The sequence below is a fragment of the Amphimedon queenslandica genome, unplaced genomic scaffold, assembly GCF_000090795.2.
Source record: "Amphimedon queenslandica unplaced genomic scaffold, v1.1 AMPQUscaffold_13313, whole genome shotgun sequence".
Taxonomy (NCBI): domain Eukaryota; kingdom Metazoa; phylum Porifera; class Demospongiae; order Haplosclerida; family Niphatidae; genus Amphimedon; species Amphimedon queenslandica.
This window is the reverse complement of record NW_003546451.1, coordinates 149,671-163,797: the sequence shown is the minus strand read 5'-3', so window position 1 is coordinate 163,797 and position 14,127 is coordinate 149,671. Positions and strand designations below refer to the sequence as shown.

Genomic DNA, 14,127 nt, shown 5'->3' with positions numbered 1-14,127 from the left:
TGATGAAGATTGGATTTTTTACGAATTTTTAAAGTTGCTCCAAAAACAAGCCAATGATCAAAAGGCTATAGCCTTTTGATCATTAGCCCGATTTTTTATCAACTTTAAAAATTCATAAAAATCCAATCTTGATCGGAATCAGCTCAAACTTGATACACAGCATAAGAACATGTATATGTATCAAAAAAATTAGAAAGAAAAATACTCTGTACTACAGTACAGGAAGTTTGTCTCAATTTTTGAGCAATGCCAATTCACAGGCAAGAAGCTGCATGAGCACTATGCCAAAATCCAGTGGAAAACCCTACATATATAATCATAACAACAATAATACATGTACACATGTATGTCTCATGTGAACATATATACATGTACATACATGTATGTATATACATGTACATGTATATATATATATATATATATATATATATATATATATATATATATGAATATCTCTATGAATATCATTATAATGCATCATAGTGATGTAGCTACATTTTTCAAATTCCAATGCAGCTGCTTCCACTTTCGGTCCATTCTCAGTTGGGACATAGTATACACATGTACATACATACATGTACATATATACATGTACATGTAAGTCTCATATATACATAAACATGTACTCTTTTCTCTCTACCTCTTCAATGGTTGTCTCGGCTCCAAGTGTCAATTCATAATCATTGTTAGCATAATATATTTTATTGGCTGGTTTGATACGACCTCTTGACACATAATAAACCTATTAATATTCATTAATTAATGGTAGGTGTGGTCTGATTATTGACCTTGTTCACTTCAACATTTGGAAAGAAACGATCAGCGTCTTCATTGAATGCTGTAGCCCTGATCTCACCCTAACAGAGAGAGAAGGAAGAAAGATAGAATGATTATTATTATTATTATTATTATTATTATTATTATTATTATTATTATTAATTATTAAATAAAGTATGTTTTTCCTTACAGAATGGTCAACAAACTCTAGCGTCAAAATACGACCTTCTCCACGAGAATTATTATAATGTCTTAGAGGAGGTTTTGAAGTGACCCGCGCCTTTATCGTCCACCTGAGAAGAGAAGAGAGAGAGAGAAAAAGATTTAAGGTAAAAAGGAGGAGAGTAAATAGTGTCCTTAAAATTAGATAAAAATTAAATATTAAAATTAAAAATAAATCATAAAATTAAAAATAAATTAAAATTATAAGAATTAAAACTGCGTATAAAATTAAAAATAAATAATTAGGTCAAAATTGAAAATCAAATGTAAAAATTAAAAATAAATAAAAAATTACAAGACTAGCTCACTTATTCTGGTATGGATTCAATGCAGTTATTGGCACAACATTCTTAGTACCACCCCCAGGTGACTGCATTAAATTACTGGCCCCTCCCATTCCTCCTGTCCTTTGAGCCGAGTTACCATAAAATCTAGGCGGAGTCTGAATCGGCTGAGGCGCAACTGGTGCTGGTGCCACACCCACTTGTGAGCGTTGAGCAAGAGGAGGGCGGGCTAAAGGCTCGTCTTTGACAGTTGGAGTAGTGGAATTAGAGTCAGCACTGTCGGAGTTAAGCTGACGAGGAGTTCCTAACATCCCACCAACATCTTGAGCACTGTACAGCACAGTGAGTTTAATGAATATCATTACTCTATGGAGAAAAGGAGCAGAAGTGACTTTGTATGTATTTTAATACAAAAAGAACAATTGAATTCTTTCTCTCTCTTTTTACTCTAAATTTTACACTTTTATCTTCTTTCTATTATACTAATTCAGTTAAATATAGCACATGTTGCTAAATATAGATACAACAATTTACTAAAATTAGACACGAGTAATGAGGAGATTGTTATTTCACTTACTTTTTGGCACCAATGGAATTTATCAGCATCTTGTCAACACGAACAATGCAATATTTGCTGATCTCGTTTGAAGTGATCTTCTCATTTAACTGAGTAGCCAACATACCTGAATATTAAGATAATACATAAATCACTTTAATCAAAAGCATTAGTATTTTTCAAATGTATTTACATCAAAATTACAAGTAAATATTAAAATACATGTACATGTGTAGATATTAAAATAGAAAATTAGAATTTAATATTATTTAAATTAAAATTTTAAGTGGGTGTGGCACTAATAATATACCTGCCCCACAATGGATACCGTCAGATACTTGTATTCGATACTTTTGGGCTCCGCCTCCACGAGAATCATTCGTAAAACCTTTAATACCCTATTTGAACAGAACCTGTCACGTGAGGATCACGTGACTGATGAACTCACCAAAATCTGTAATCGAGGACTTGGAGGAGCCTGTCCTTCCATTGAAGCCTACAAGAACGAAAAATAAGCTTAAATATTAGTGTGGTTACTTTAATGGCACCGCCGGATAAGAGAGAGACATCGAATTGGGCCATTTTCACTCGCCTCTCTTCACAAACTACCGCCAAAAACTGCGAAATACAGGCCACGCCTTAGATAAATCACGTGATTTTATCACGTGATGTCAATTTAATAACTTTAAATTAATTAGCTTGCTTCCAGCCCCACCCTCAATTTGTAGGGTTGCAGAGTTTGTGTTATCTCTCTCCCTCTTTCCCTCGCCCCTTTCTATATCATTGATGGCTGACATTTTCGTTGATAGGCTCGAAGAGCTAAGGAGAAGAGTAAGAGTTGACTGTAAGGTAGCTGTATCTGTTTAAACTCTTATTCTTTAGAATAAAGAAATAGAAGAGGATGAGAATGAGTATGAGGAAGATGTGGTGCTTCTTGAGGTCAGACATTATGCCAAGCATTCTGTTATTATTGCTTTATTGTATGATATTGCTTAAGTAAATGCAGTAAATTAATATCTCCTATTGTAATAATCACAAAACACATTTTGATTTATGCCTTTTCTAGGCTTCTGAATTGAATCGGAAAGTGGATGAAATTGAGCTGAAGTTGAATGAACTTCGTCATCTTCAAGATGAAATTATCAAAAAACCACCATGTCAAACTAAAGGTACACCTGTTTGTCTTTTTTTATGCAACTATGCTCTTTATTCTACTGCACAATATAGATTTGAGAGAGAGGCATGCCAAGCTAATGGAAAAGATCAAGGAGCTGTCACAAACTGTTCAGAAAGGATTAAAGCGTAAATAGCTAAGCATGCGTGCTAATAAGTTCAATTTTCTCTTTCTAGGCTTTCAGGATGACATTAAACGTGATGAACTGGGCCCTGAAAGAAATACATTTGAACTAAGAGTAAAGAAAAGTCATGTAAGTGTCTGCCTAGTATTGTAGTTTGACTTTTTAAAAATCAACTAGCTTGTTATGTGAGGCAATAAAAATTTGCAATATTATTTATAGTGTTCTGCCTTGAGCCGTAAACTAAAGAATATCATGTCAACCTATACTCAGCTGGAGGAACAGTACAAAGAAAAGTGCAAGGGTCTGATAAAAAGAGAAATGCAAATAGGTAGTATGACTATTATTGTATGACTAATGTAAAACTTATATTAATGATTATGCAGTTGATCCTAAAGCTGATGTATCTGATGAAAAAATTGAAGAAATTTTGGAATCAAATGAACCTGTATTTACTGAAAATGTGAGTTTATTATGCAATTTTATTCCTGTTTGTGTTATTATAATAATTACATTTAGATAATGGTTCAAACGTATCAGAAGAAACAAGCTCTTGATGAAGTAGAAGCACGAAGAACACAAATACGTGAACTGGAACAAAATTTAAAAGTATTAGTCTATTGAATATATATTTTACTAATCTTCTGATTTAGGAACTTTACGACATGTTCTATGACATTATGCTTCTCATTGATTCTCAAGTAGGACATTAATTACAATTGATCAACTATATACCGTGCGTATATTATATAGGGAGACCTTGTTGATAATATTGAATATAATGTTGAGAAAACAGCAGCCTATGTTGAATCTGGTACAAAAGCAATAGTTGCTGCAGCTAGAATAAAGAAAAAGAACACAAGGGTAGGAAATTTTCAAATAGTTATTATAGAAATGATAATTCTCCATTTTTCTTTGATTTTCTTTTTTATCCTCACAGTTGCGTTGGATTATCTGCTGTGTAGTGACCACTATCATCATTGTTCTGGTTATAGCTGTAGCCATCATAGCAGTTGTAGCTGTTTATCTTCTGAGGGGTAATAACACTGACATTACTGTACAGAATCCAGTTAAAAGAGAGCTTTCAAAACTATCACAAAGCTTCATATAATTTTGCTGCAACATAAAGTTGTATTGTACAATATGTATGCATATATATTGCATCAGCTTTATTGCTTTCAACAAAAAAAATTTTAGCAATGCAAGACCAGCTCCACCGACTAAATAATTTGCGTGGGTGATGAGCAGAGAGGTAACTATCCGGATAAAAACGATGATCAGGATACTGAATAGACCACGCCCACACACGTGGTCAATCATGGGTAGAGAAAAGAAGAAAGTAAGCCACTAATGCCTTATATTTTGTCTTATTTCTACACATTAATAGGGAGAGAGTGGGCTTGCAACCACCTGCTACTCGCGTAGTCAAGCAATGAGGAAACTACAGATATCAATGCCTGAATTCAGGTCATTAACTATGAAACATAGACCACGCCTTTGCTAGGTCACGTGGCTGTTGATATAATAACTTTTAATTAATTAGCTTGCTTCCAGCCTCACCTTCAATATGGAGAGTTTGTGTTCTCTCTCTCCCTCTTTCTCTCGTCCCTTGATGGCTGATATTTTTGTTGATAGGCTCGAAGAGTTTAGGAGAAGAGTAAGAGTTGACTATAAGGTAGTTGCATCTATAGAACTTTTATTTTTTAGAATAAGGAAATTGAAGAGGATGAGAATGAGTATGAGGAAGATGTGGTGCTTCTTGAGGTCAGACATTATGCCAAGCATTCTATTATTATTGGTTTATTGTATGATATTGCTTAAGTAAATGTAGTAGATTAATATTTCCTGTTGTAATAATTGTAAAACACATTTTGATTTATATACTGTCTTTAGGCATTTGAATTGAATAGAAAAGTGGATGAGATTAAGCTGAAGTTGAATGAAGTTCATGAACTTCAAGATACAATTGTCACAAAATCATCAAATCAAAATAGAGGTACTCCTGCCGTTCTTGTTTTTATGCAACTATACTCTTTATTCTGCTGCACAATAGCTTTGAAAGAGAGACATGCAATGCTTCTGGCAGAGATTAACCAGCTGTCACAAACTGTTCAGAAAGGATTAAAGCGTAAATAGCTAAGGGCGCATTCTTAATAAGTTCAGTTTTTAATTAACTTATTAGGCTTTCAGGATGACATTAAACGTGATGAACTGGGCCCTGAAAGAAATTCAGCTGAACTAAGAATAAAGAAAAGTCATGTAAGTTATCTGCCTAGTATTGTAGTTGACTTTTAAGCATCAACTAGCTTGTTATATGAGGCAGTAAAAAATTGCAATATTATCCATACTTGTTGTAGTATTTTGCCTTGAGCTATAAACTAAATAATATCATGTCAGTCTATAGTCAGCAGGAGGAACAGCACAAAGAAAAGTGCAAGGATATGATAAAAAGACAATTGCAAATATGTAATATGACTATTATTGTATGACTAATATAAAACTTATATTAATGATTATACAGTTGGTCCTAAACCTGATGTATCTGATGAAAAAATTGAAGAAATGTTGGAGTCAAATGAAATGTCTATATTTACTGATGATGTGAGTTTAGTATGCATTTTTATTGCTGTTTGTATTATTGTAATAATTCTATATTTAGATAATATTTGATGCATCTCAGAAGAAACAGGTTCCTACAGAAATACGTAAACTGGAGCAAAATTTAAAAGTATTGGTCTATTGAATATATAATTTACTAACCTTCTGATTTAGGAACTTCATGACATGTTCCATGACTTTATGCTTCTCATTCTCAATGAGCCTCAAGTAGGATATTAATCACAATTAATCAATTATACTTAGATACATTTATGTATATAGGGAGATCTTGCTGATAATATTGAACATAATGTTGATAACACAGCAGCCTATGTTGAACCTGGTACACAAGCAATAGTTGCTGCAGCTAGAATGAGGCAAAGCGAGAACAGAAGGGTATGAAATATTCAGATATAATAGAAATGATAATTTTAATAAATTCTCCATTTTTTGACTTCATTTTTTATCCTCTCAGCTACGCTGGGTTATCTGCTGTGTAGTGCTGTAGCCATCATAGCAGTTGTAGCTGTTTATCTTCTGAGGGATAATAATACTGACATTACTGTACAGAATCCGGTTAACAGAGAACTCTCAGAACTATCACAAAGCTTCATATAATTTTGCTGCAACATAAAATTGTAATGTACAATATACTGCATCACTTCCATTGCTTTTAACAAAGTTTTTTTTAACAATGCAAGACCAGCCCCACCCACTACAATAATTTGGGTGAGTGTTGAGCAAAGCGGTAGCTATCCGGATAAAAACAATGCTCCGGATATTGCTTGGACCACGCCTACACACGTGGTCTCACAAGTACAATCATGGGTAGAGAAAAAAAGAAGGTAAGCGACTAATGCCTTTATTTTATCTTATTTCTACACATTAATAGGGAGAGAGTGGGCTTGCAACCACCTACTACTCGCGCAGTCAAGCAATGAGGAAACTCCAGATATCAATGCCTGAATTCAGGTCAGTTAATAAGATCACGTGATCGCTAACCACTCCCATTCCACAGGCGTCTATGCATCTTCAAGGGTATTTATCCTCAAGAGCCTCGCCACCGACGAAAGGTCAGCAAGGGTAGCTCGGTCTACAAGACGTACTATTATCGTAAAGACATTGCTTGGCTGGCACATGAGCCTCTACTGCAAAAGGGAAGGGACTTTAAGATATTTGTCAAGAAGCTTAAGAGAGCTTTCAATGATGACGACAAAGTTAAAATTGCGAGTCTCAAGGAGCACAGACCGTTGTACACCCTCGACCGTATGGTGAAGGAGAGGTATCCGACTTTTGTTGATGCCTTGAGAGATATTGATGATGTACTGACTATGGTGTCTTTATATAGTACCTTATCATCTCTTAAAATAAAGGTATGAGATTGTAGTAGTGTCTTTTTATTTGTTTGTTTGTTTTTTTAGGCGTCTGTGAGTCAGTTATGCAAGAGGCTATTATTAGAATTTATGCATTACGTCATAGCCTCAAAATCTCTTAGGAAGGTGTGGTAATCATCAATTATTAATATCCATTATTATTATTATTATTATTAATATCCATTATTATTATTATTATTATTATTATTATTATTATTATTATTATTATTATTATTATTATTATTATTATTGTATGTGTAGGTATTCATATCAATTAAAGGTATTTATTATCAAGCTGAGATACAAGGGCAGACTATAACATGGCTTACACCGCATCAGTTCCCTCAAAGAGTAAAAAATAGTTCCTTTTTATCTTCTCTTTTTAATATACTTCCCTCTCTCTCTGTTTCTCCTTTATATTCTCTCTCTCTTAGATTCCAAGGGAAGTAGATTTTCGTATCATGAACACTTTTGTCGAGTTCTATACAACACTACTGACGTTTGTCAACTTTAGATTGTTTCATTCTCTTAACTTGCGTTATCCACCTCAGGTGAGCATTAGTGGGTGTGGCTCATTGTTTTATAGCAATTACCATGTTTTTTTTCTAAAATTTGGCTCCAAAAGTACTCCAATTTTTACATTTTTTGATATCTACTTTGTTATGCTAGATGTTCAAAATTCATACAAAACATTATATTTATACTTGTAACTTGCTTTCTTCAATTTTTAGTTGGGGGGATATTTTTCTACTGAGCTTTCTCTCCAGCTGCCCTCACTCCTAGTCAACCCGAATGAAGTTGAATATGAAAATGATGGAGACAAAGGGGAATATAGAGAAGTGAGTGTTCTATTTAATGCACACTCTTATTATCTGTGTTGTGTGTAGCTTTTGGAGTCTCTCTCTCATTCTCTTGTTAAGATTCCTGAAACACCAACAGGTCAGTGTTATCTTAATCAGGGTTTTCAATTTCCAGGTTTTGAGCAAATTTCATCAAAAATGTCTAGGAGAGAATTCTTCATTTTTATAATATTTTCTGATAGATATACATGTTTTTATCCTTTTCAATTTTGACAAAATTTGGCCGAAAATACAAGGCTATAGCGTTTGGTCTCAGGCCAAATTTTGTCAAAAATAAAAATTAAAAAAATTACATTTTATAATTTTTTCTGATACATATACATGTTCTAATGTTGTATATCAAGTTTGAGCTGATTCCGATCAAGATTGGATTTTTTTACGAATTTTTAAAGTTGCTCCAAAAACAAGCCAATGACCAAAGGCTATTTTGATCATGGGCCTGACTTTTGAGCAACTTTAAAAATCCACATTTAATCAGAATCAGCTCAAAGTTGATAAACAGCATAAGGACATGTACATGTACCAGAAAAATTTGGCACAATTTTTGAGCAATGCCAATTCACTGGCAATTAAGAAGCTGCATGAGCACTATGCCAAAATCCAATGGGAAATCCTGCATATATAATTATAACAACAATAATACATGTACGTCTCATGTGAACATATATACATGTACATACATGTATATACATGCAGATATATACATGTACATGTAAGTCTCATGTATACATAAACATGTATTCTTTTCCCTCTACCTCTTCAATGGTTGTCTCAGCTCCAAGCGTCAATTCATAATCATTGTTAGCATAATATATTTTATTGGCTGGTTTGATACGACCTCTCGACACGTAATAAACCTATTAATGTTCATTAATTAATAGTAGGTGTGGTCTAATAATTGACCTTGTTCACTTCAACATTTGGAAAGAAACGATCAGCGTCTTCATTGAATGCTGTAGCCCTGATCTCACCCTAACAGCGAGAGAAGGAAGAAAGATAGAGCGAAGTTATTATTATTATTAATATTTATAAAATCAAGTATGTTTTTCCTTACAGAATGGTCAACGAACTCTAGCGTCAAAATACGACCTTCTCCACGAGAATTATTATAATGTCTTAGAGGAGGTTTTGAAGTGACCCGTGCCTTTATTGTCCACCTGAGAAGAGAAGAGAGAGAGAGAAAAAGATTAAGGTAAAAAGGAGGAGAGTAAATAGTGTCCTTAAAATTAGATAAATTAAAATTAAAACTAACTCATAAAATTAAAAACTAATAATTAAAATTATAAGAATTAAAAAAGCGCATAAAATTAAAAATAAATAATTAGGTCAAAATTGAAAATCAAATGTAAAAATTAAAAATAAAAAAAAATTTACAAGGCTAGCTTACTTATTCTGGTATGGATTCAATGCAGTTATTGGCACAACATTCTTAGTACCACCCCCAGGAGACTGCATTAAATTACTGGCCCCTCCCATTCCTCCTGTCCTTTGAGCCGAGTTACCATAAAATCTAGGCGGAGTCTGAATCGGCTGAGGCGCAACTGGTGCTGGTGCCACACCCACTTGTGAGCGTTGAGCAAGAGGAGGGCGGGCTAAAGGCTCGTCTTTGACAGTTGGAGTAACGGAATTAGAGTCAGTACTGTCGGAGTTAAGCTGACGAGGAGTTCCTAACATTCCACCAACATCTTGAGCACTGTACAGCACAGTGAGTTTAATGAATATCATTACCCTATGGAGAAAAGGAGCAGAAGTGACTTTGTAATGTATTTTAATACAAAAAGAACAATTGAATTCTTTCTCTCTCTTTTTACACCAAATTTTAGACTTTTATCTTCTTTCTATTATATTAATTCAGTTAAATATAGCACAAGTTACTAAATATAGGTATGACGATTTACTAAAATTAGGCACAAGTAATGAGGAGATTGTTATTGGACTCGCGTAGGCGGGTACTAAGCAGTTGGGTTGTTTCACTTACTTTTTGGCACCAATGGAATTTATCAGCATCTTGTCAACACGAACAATGCAATATTTACTGATCTCGTTTGAAGTGATCTTCTCATTTAACTGAGTAGCCAACATTCCTGAACATTAAAATATATACATAAATCACTTTAATTAAAAGCATTAGTATTTTTTAAATGTATTTACGTCAAAATTACATGTAAATATTTAAAATACATGTATGTACATGTAGACATTAAAATAAAAAAATTAGAATTTATTATCATTTAAATTAGTATTTTAAGTGGGTGTGGTGCTAATAACACATATACATGTACATGTAATGTACATACCTGCTCCACAATGAATACCATCTGATACTTGTATTCGATACTTTTGGGCTCCGCCTCCACGAGAATCATTTGTAAAACCTTTAATACCCTATTTAAATAGAACCTGTCACGTGAGGATCACGTGACTTTTAGGGAACTCACCAGAATCTGTAATCGAGGGCTTGGAGGAGCTTGTCCTTCCATTGAAGCCTACAAGAACGAAAAATAAGCTTAAATATTAGTGTGGCTACTTTAATAGCACCGCCGGATAAGAGAGAGACATCAAATTGGGCCATTTCACTCGCCTCTCTTCACAAAGTACCGCCAAAAACTGCGAAACATAGACCACGCCTTTAGTGGGTCACGTGATGCAGTCACGTGACTATTGAAATAATAACTTTTAATTAGTTAGCTAGCTTGCTTCCAGCCCCACCCTCAATTTGCAGAGTTTGCATAGGTGGTGGTTGTGTTATCTCGCTCCCTCTTTCCCTCGCCCCTTTCTATATCCTTGATGGCTAACATTTTTGTTGATAGGCTCGAAGAGCTTAGGAGAAAAGTAAGAGTTGACTGTAAGGTAGCTGTATTATGTTGAAACTCTTATCCTTTAGAATAAGGAAATAGAAGAGGATGAGAAAGAGTATGAGGAAGATGTGGTGCTTCTTGAGGTCAGACATTATGTAACCTCACATTCAGTTATTATTGCTTTATTGTATGATATTGCTTAAGTAAGCGTAGTACATGTAATGTAGTAATTGCAAAACACATTTTAATTTACTGCATTTCTTAGGCTTCTGAATTGAATCGGAAAGTAGATGAGATTGAGTTGAAGTTGAATGAAGTTCGCAACCTTCAAGGTGAAATTGTCACAAACCTATCAAGTAAAAATGGAGGTACACCTGTTTGTCTTCTTTTTTATGAAACTATTATTATGGGTTTATTCTCCTGCACAGATTTGAAAGAGAGGCATGCAAAGCTTCTGGCAGAGATCAAGAAGCTGTCACAAACTGTTCAGAAAGGATTAAAGCGTAAATAGCTAAACATGCATGCTAATAAGTTCAATTTTCTCTTATTCATTTTTTAGGCTTTCAAGATGACATTAAACGTGATGAACTGGGCCCTGAAAGAAATTCAGCTGAACTAAGAATAAAGAAAAGTCATGTAAGTTATCTGCCTAGTATTGTAATTTGATTTTAAAAATCAACTAACTCGTTATAACGCAATAAAAAATTGCAATATTATTTGTATATACTTGTAGTGTTCTGCCTTGAGCCGTAAACTAAAGGGTATCATGTCAACCTATACTCAGCTGGAGGAACAGCACAAAGAAAAGTGCAAGGATCTGATAAAAAGACAAATGCGAATAGGTAGTATGACTATTATTGTATGACTAACATAAAACTTATATTAATGATTATGCAGTTGATTCTAAAGCTCATTTATCTGATGAAAAAATTGAAGAAATGTTGGAGTCAAACGAAGTGTCTGTATTTACTCAAGATGTGAGTTTATTATGCAATTTTATTCCTGTTTGTGTTATTCTAATTATTATATTTAGGTATTGATTCAAACATCTCAAAAGAAACAAGTTCTTGATGAAGTAGAGGCTCGAAGAACAGAAATACGTGAACTGGAGCAAAATTTAAAAGTATTAGTCTATTGAATTTAAAATTTACTAATCGTTTGATTTAGGAACTTTACGACATGTTCTATGACATTATGGTTCTCATTGATTCTCAAGTAGGACATTAATTACAATTGATCAACTATACAGTGCATATATTATATAGGGAGACCTTGTTGATAATATTGAATATAATGTTGAAAAAGCAGGAGCCTATGTTGAATCTGGTGCAAAAGCAGTAGTTGGTGCAGCTAGATTGAAGAAAAAGAACACAAGGGTAGGAAATTTTTAAATAGTTATTGTAGAAATGATAATCTTAATAAATCCTCCATTTTATCTTTAATTTTCTTTTTTATCCTCACAGTTGCGTTGGATTATCTGCTGTGTAGTGACCACTATTATCATTGTTCTGGTTATAGCTGTAGCCATCATAGCAGTTGTAGCTGTTTATCTTCTGAGGGGTAATAATACTGACATTACTGTACAGAATCCGGTTAACAGAGAACTCTCAGAACTATCACAAAGCTTCATATAATTTTGCTGCAACATAAAATTGTAATGTACAATATATATGCATATACCGTATAACGCTTTATTTTGGCGGCGCTTTATTTTGGCGATTTGCTGTAAAATTGTAATTGGCGGTTTTTAATTTGGCAATTTTTGTGTACACGTGCATTACTGAGCATGCGCATTAATGATTGGCGGTTTTAATATTGGTGGTTCTGCTTGCAAACCGCCAATCACCAAAATAAAACTCCACCAAATTAAAGCGTTATACGGTATATTGCATCATCTTCATTGCTTTCAACAAAAAATTTTTTAGCAATGCAAGACCAGCCCCACCCACTAAAATATTTTGCGTGGGTGATGAGCAGAGAGGTAACTATCCGGATAAAAACGATGATCAGGATACTAAATAGACCACGCCCACACACGTGGTCAATCATGGGTAGAAAAAAGAAGAAAGTAAGCCACTAGGCCCTTTAATGCCTTTTATTTTGTCTTATTTCTACACATTAATAGGGAGAGAGCGGGCTTGCAACCACCTACTACTCACGCAGTCAAGCAATGAGGAAACTACAGATATCAATGCCTGAATTCAGGTCATTAACTATGAAACATAGACCACGCCTTTGCTAGGTCACGTGGCTGTTGATATAATAACTTTTAATTAATTAGCTTGCTTCCAGCCTCACCTTCAATATGGAGAGTTTGTGTTCTCTCTCTCCCTCTTTCTCTCGTCCCTTGATGGCTGACATTTTTGTTGATAGGCTCGAAGAGTTTAGGAGAAGAGTAAGAGTTGACTATAAGGTAGTTGCATCTATAGAACTTTTATTTTTTAGAATAAGGAAATTGAAGAGGATGAGAATGAGTATGAGGAAGATGTGGTGCTTCTTGAGGTCAGACATTATGCCAAGCATTCTATTATTATTGGTTTATTGTATGATATTGCTTAAGTAAATGTAGTAGATTAATATTTCCTGTTGTAATAATTGAAAAATACATTTTGATTTATATACTGTCTTTAGGCTTCTGAATTGAATAGAAAAGTGGATGTGATTGAGTTGAAGGTGAATGAAGTGCGTCATCTTCAAGATGAAATTGTCACACAATCACCAATTCGAAGTGAAGGTACATGCACCTGTCGTTCTTGTTTTTATGCAACTACCCGGTATACTCTTTATTCTGCTGCACAATAGATTTGAAAGAGAGACATGCAAAGCTTCTGGCAGAGATCAAGGAACTGTCACAAACTGTTCAGAAAGGATTAAAGCGTAAATAGCTAAGCATGCATGCTAATAATTTCAATTTTTTATTAATTTTTAGGCTTTCGGGATGACATTAAGCGTGATGAACTGGGCCTTGAAAGAAATTCAGTTGAACTACGAATAAAGAAAAGTCATGTAAGTTATCTGCCTAGTATTGCAGTTGATTTCAAAGCATCAACTAGCTTGTTATATCAGGCAGTAAAAATTGCAATATTATTTATATATACTTGTAGTTTTTTGCCTTGAACTGTAAACTAAAGGATATCATGTCAGTCTATATTCAGCTGGAGGAACAGCACAAAGAAAAGTGCAAGGATATGATAAAAAGACAATTAAAAATAGGTAGTATAACTATTATTGTATGACTAACATAAAACTTATATTAATGATTATGCAGTTAATAAAGCTGATGTATCTGATGAAAAAATTGAAGAAATATTGGAGTCAAATGGAGTATTTGTATATATATCTACTGAATATGTGAGTTTATTAT

At 33.9% G+C, this 14,127-nt stretch overlaps 7 protein-coding genes across 9 annotated transcripts; 5 read left to right on the top strand and 2 right to left on the bottom strand.

The window, feature by feature from the left end:
* Positions 1-640: 640 nt before the first annotated feature.
* On the bottom strand, positions 641-2,474 carry LOC100639996 (replication protein A 70 kDa DNA-binding subunit-like; the record flags this gene model as incomplete). The annotated part of the gene is made up of 8 exons (XM_003387874.3): positions 2,377-2,474; positions 2,288-2,335; positions 2,150-2,237; positions 1,861-1,966; positions 1,308-1,649; positions 968-1,070; positions 789-857; positions 641-742 (listed from the first exon to the last, which is right to left on the bottom strand). Coding segments are annotated over exons 1-8 (903 nt in total), but the record flags the coding sequence as incomplete, so codon positions are not given.
* A 73-nt stretch (positions 2,475-2,547) lies between these two features.
* LOC105313382 (syntaxin-1A-like) lies at positions 2,548-6,385 on the top strand. Of its 2 annotated transcripts, XM_019998584.1 has the most exons (12): positions 2,579-2,670; positions 2,722-2,778; positions 2,906-3,008; positions 3,067-3,141; positions 3,190-3,266; positions 3,357-3,465; positions 3,521-3,597; positions 3,654-3,743; positions 3,788-3,835; positions 3,888-3,998; positions 4,075-4,147; positions 6,253-6,385. In XM_019998584.1, the coding sequence occupies exons 1-12, from the start codon at positions 2,626-2,628 to the stop codon at positions 6,348-6,350; spliced, it is 963 nt and encodes a 320-aa protein (XP_019854143.1). In that variant the 5' UTR covers positions 2,579-2,625; the 3' UTR covers positions 6,351-6,385. The 2 variants fall into 2 exon arrangements, with proteins under 2 accessions (XP_011405068.1, XP_019854143.1); XM_011406766.2 differs by lacking the exon at positions 6,253-6,385 and having other exon boundaries at positions 2,548-2,670; positions 4,075-4,339.
* On the top strand, positions 4,560-12,319 carry LOC105313381 (syntaxin-1B-like). Of its 2 annotated transcripts, XM_019998590.1 has the most exons (13): positions 4,560-4,601; positions 4,678-4,791; positions 4,842-4,898; positions 5,028-5,130; positions 5,188-5,262; positions 5,317-5,393; positions 5,492-5,600; positions 5,656-5,735; positions 5,794-5,862; positions 5,907-5,960; positions 6,015-6,128; positions 6,208-6,252; positions 12,300-12,319. In XM_019998590.1, exons 2-12 carry the CDS (start codon positions 4,702-4,704, stop codon positions 6,238-6,240), a joined length of 861 nt encoding a protein of 286 aa, XP_019854149.1. In that variant the 5' UTR covers positions 4,560-4,601; positions 4,678-4,701; the 3' UTR covers positions 6,241-6,252; positions 12,300-12,319. The 2 variants fall into 2 exon arrangements, with proteins under 2 accessions (XP_019854149.1, XP_019854148.1); XM_019998589.1 differs by lacking the exons at positions 4,560-4,601; positions 12,300-12,319 and having other exon boundaries at positions 4,683-4,791; positions 6,208-6,300.
* LOC100639869 (pescadillo homolog) lies at positions 6,517-9,129 on the top strand. Its single transcript, XM_019998588.1, has 10 exons — positions 6,517-6,577; positions 6,625-6,704; positions 6,751-7,105; positions 7,154-7,231; positions 7,367-7,456; positions 7,540-7,656; positions 7,837-7,944; positions 7,993-8,044; positions 8,850-8,971; positions 9,022-9,129. The coding sequence occupies exons 1-9, from the start codon at positions 6,557-6,559 to the stop codon at positions 8,858-8,860; spliced, it is 912 nt and encodes a 303-aa protein (XP_019854147.1). The 5' UTR covers positions 6,517-6,556; the 3' UTR covers positions 8,861-8,971; positions 9,022-9,129.
* LOC100639741 (replication protein A 70 kDa DNA-binding subunit-like) lies at positions 8,681-10,543 on the bottom strand. Its single transcript, XM_011406763.2, has 8 exons — positions 10,493-10,543; positions 10,404-10,451; positions 10,263-10,350; positions 9,944-10,049; positions 9,353-9,694; positions 9,020-9,122; positions 8,869-8,937; positions 8,681-8,822 (listed from the first exon to the last, which is right to left on the bottom strand). Exons 1-8 carry the CDS (start codon positions 10,535-10,537, stop codon positions 8,685-8,687), a joined length of 939 nt encoding a protein of 312 aa, XP_011405065.2. The 5' UTR covers positions 10,538-10,543; the 3' UTR covers positions 8,681-8,684.
* LOC105313380 (syntaxin-1A-like) lies at positions 10,714-13,410 on the top strand. The gene is made up of 15 exons (XM_011406762.2): positions 10,714-10,797; positions 10,850-10,906; positions 11,029-11,131; positions 11,192-11,266; positions 11,323-11,399; positions 11,497-11,605; positions 11,661-11,740; positions 11,797-11,886; positions 11,931-11,978; positions 12,029-12,139; positions 12,227-12,417; positions 12,689-12,831; positions 12,889-13,158; positions 13,209-13,265; positions 13,395-13,410. Exons 1-11 carry the CDS (start codon positions 10,753-10,755, stop codon positions 12,395-12,397), a joined length of 966 nt encoding a protein of 321 aa, XP_011405064.2. The 5' UTR covers positions 10,714-10,752; the 3' UTR covers positions 12,398-12,417; positions 12,689-12,831; positions 12,889-13,158; positions 13,209-13,265; positions 13,395-13,410.
* Positions 12,811-13,999, top strand: LOC100637468 (syntaxin-1A-like). Its single transcript, XM_011406761.1, has 8 exons — positions 12,811-12,831; positions 12,889-12,968; positions 13,137-13,158; positions 13,209-13,265; positions 13,395-13,497; positions 13,566-13,640; positions 13,693-13,769; positions 13,868-13,999. Exons 1-8 carry the CDS (start codon positions 12,811-12,813, stop codon positions 13,997-13,999), a joined length of 567 nt encoding a protein of 188 aa, XP_011405063.1.
* Positions 14,000-14,127: the final 128 nt, after the last annotated feature.

Excerpts from the sequence above, each read along its gene's own strand:
- LOC105313380 (XM_011406762.2), top strand. The coding sequence starts at position 10,753 with ATGGCTAACATTTTTGTTGATAGGCTCGAAGAGCTTAGGAGAAAA. Across the intron at positions 10,907-11,028 it reads AAGATGTGGTGCTTCTTGAG|GCTTCTGAATTGAATCGGAA; the intron begins GTCAGACATTAT and ends TGCATTTCTTAG. Across the intron at positions 11,267-11,322 it reads TGTTCAGAAAGGATTAAAGC|GCTTTCAAGATGACATTAAA; the intron begins GTAAATAGCTAA and ends TTCATTTTTTAG.
- LOC105313382 (XM_019998584.1), top strand. The coding sequence starts at position 2,626 with ATGGCTGACATTTTCGTTGATAGGCTCGAAGAGCTAAGGAGAAGA. Across the intron at positions 2,779-2,905 it reads AAGATGTGGTGCTTCTTGAG|GCTTCTGAATTGAATCGGAA; the intron begins GTCAGACATTAT and ends TGCCTTTTCTAG. Across the intron at positions 3,466-3,520 it reads AAAAAGAGAAATGCAAATAG|TTGATCCTAAAGCTGATGTA; the intron begins GTAGTATGACTA and ends ATGATTATGCAG.
- LOC100637468 (XM_011406761.1), top strand. The coding sequence starts at position 12,811 with ATGGGTAGAAAAAAGAAGAAA. Across the intron at positions 12,969-13,136 it reads ATATCAATGCCTGAATTCAG|GCTCGAAGAGTTTAGGAGAA; the intron begins GTCATTAACTAT and ends TTTTGTTGATAG. Across the intron at positions 13,498-13,565 it reads ATCACCAATTCGAAGTGAAG|ATTTGAAAGAGAGACATGCA; the intron begins GTACATGCACCT and ends GCTGCACAATAG.
- LOC100639869 (XM_019998588.1), top strand. The coding sequence starts at position 6,557 with ATGGGTAGAGAAAAAAAGAAG. Across the intron at positions 6,705-6,750 it reads ATATCAATGCCTGAATTCAG|GCGTCTATGCATCTTCAAGG; the intron begins GTCAGTTAATAA and ends CCCATTCCACAG. Across the intron at positions 7,457-7,539 it reads CGCATCAGTTCCCTCAAAGA|ATTCCAAGGGAAGTAGATTT; the intron begins GTAAAAAATAGT and ends TCTCTCTCTTAG.
- LOC100639741 (XM_011406763.2), bottom strand. The coding sequence starts at position 10,537 with ATGGCCCAATTTGATGTCTCTCTCTTATCCGGCGGTGCTATTAAA. Across the intron at positions 10,452-10,492 it reads TATCCGGCGGTGCTATTAAA|GCTTCAATGGAAGGACAAGC; the intron begins GTAGCCACACTA and ends TCGTTCTTGTAG. Across the intron at positions 10,050-10,262 it reads TGGTATTCATTGTGGAGCAG|GAATGTTGGCTACTCAGTTA; the intron begins GTATGTACATTA and ends TTTAATGTTCAG.
- LOC105313381 (XM_019998590.1), top strand. The coding sequence starts at position 4,702 with ATGGAGAGTTTGTGTTCTCTCTCTCCCTCTTTCTCTCGTCCCTTGATG. Across the intron at positions 4,792-4,841 it reads TCGAAGAGTTTAGGAGAAGA|AATAAGGAAATTGAAGAGGA; the intron begins GTAAGAGTTGAC and ends TTTATTTTTTAG. Across the intron at positions 6,129-6,207 it reads GGCAAAGCGAGAACAGAAGG|CTACGCTGGGTTATCTGCTG; the intron begins GTATGAAATATT and ends TTATCCTCTCAG.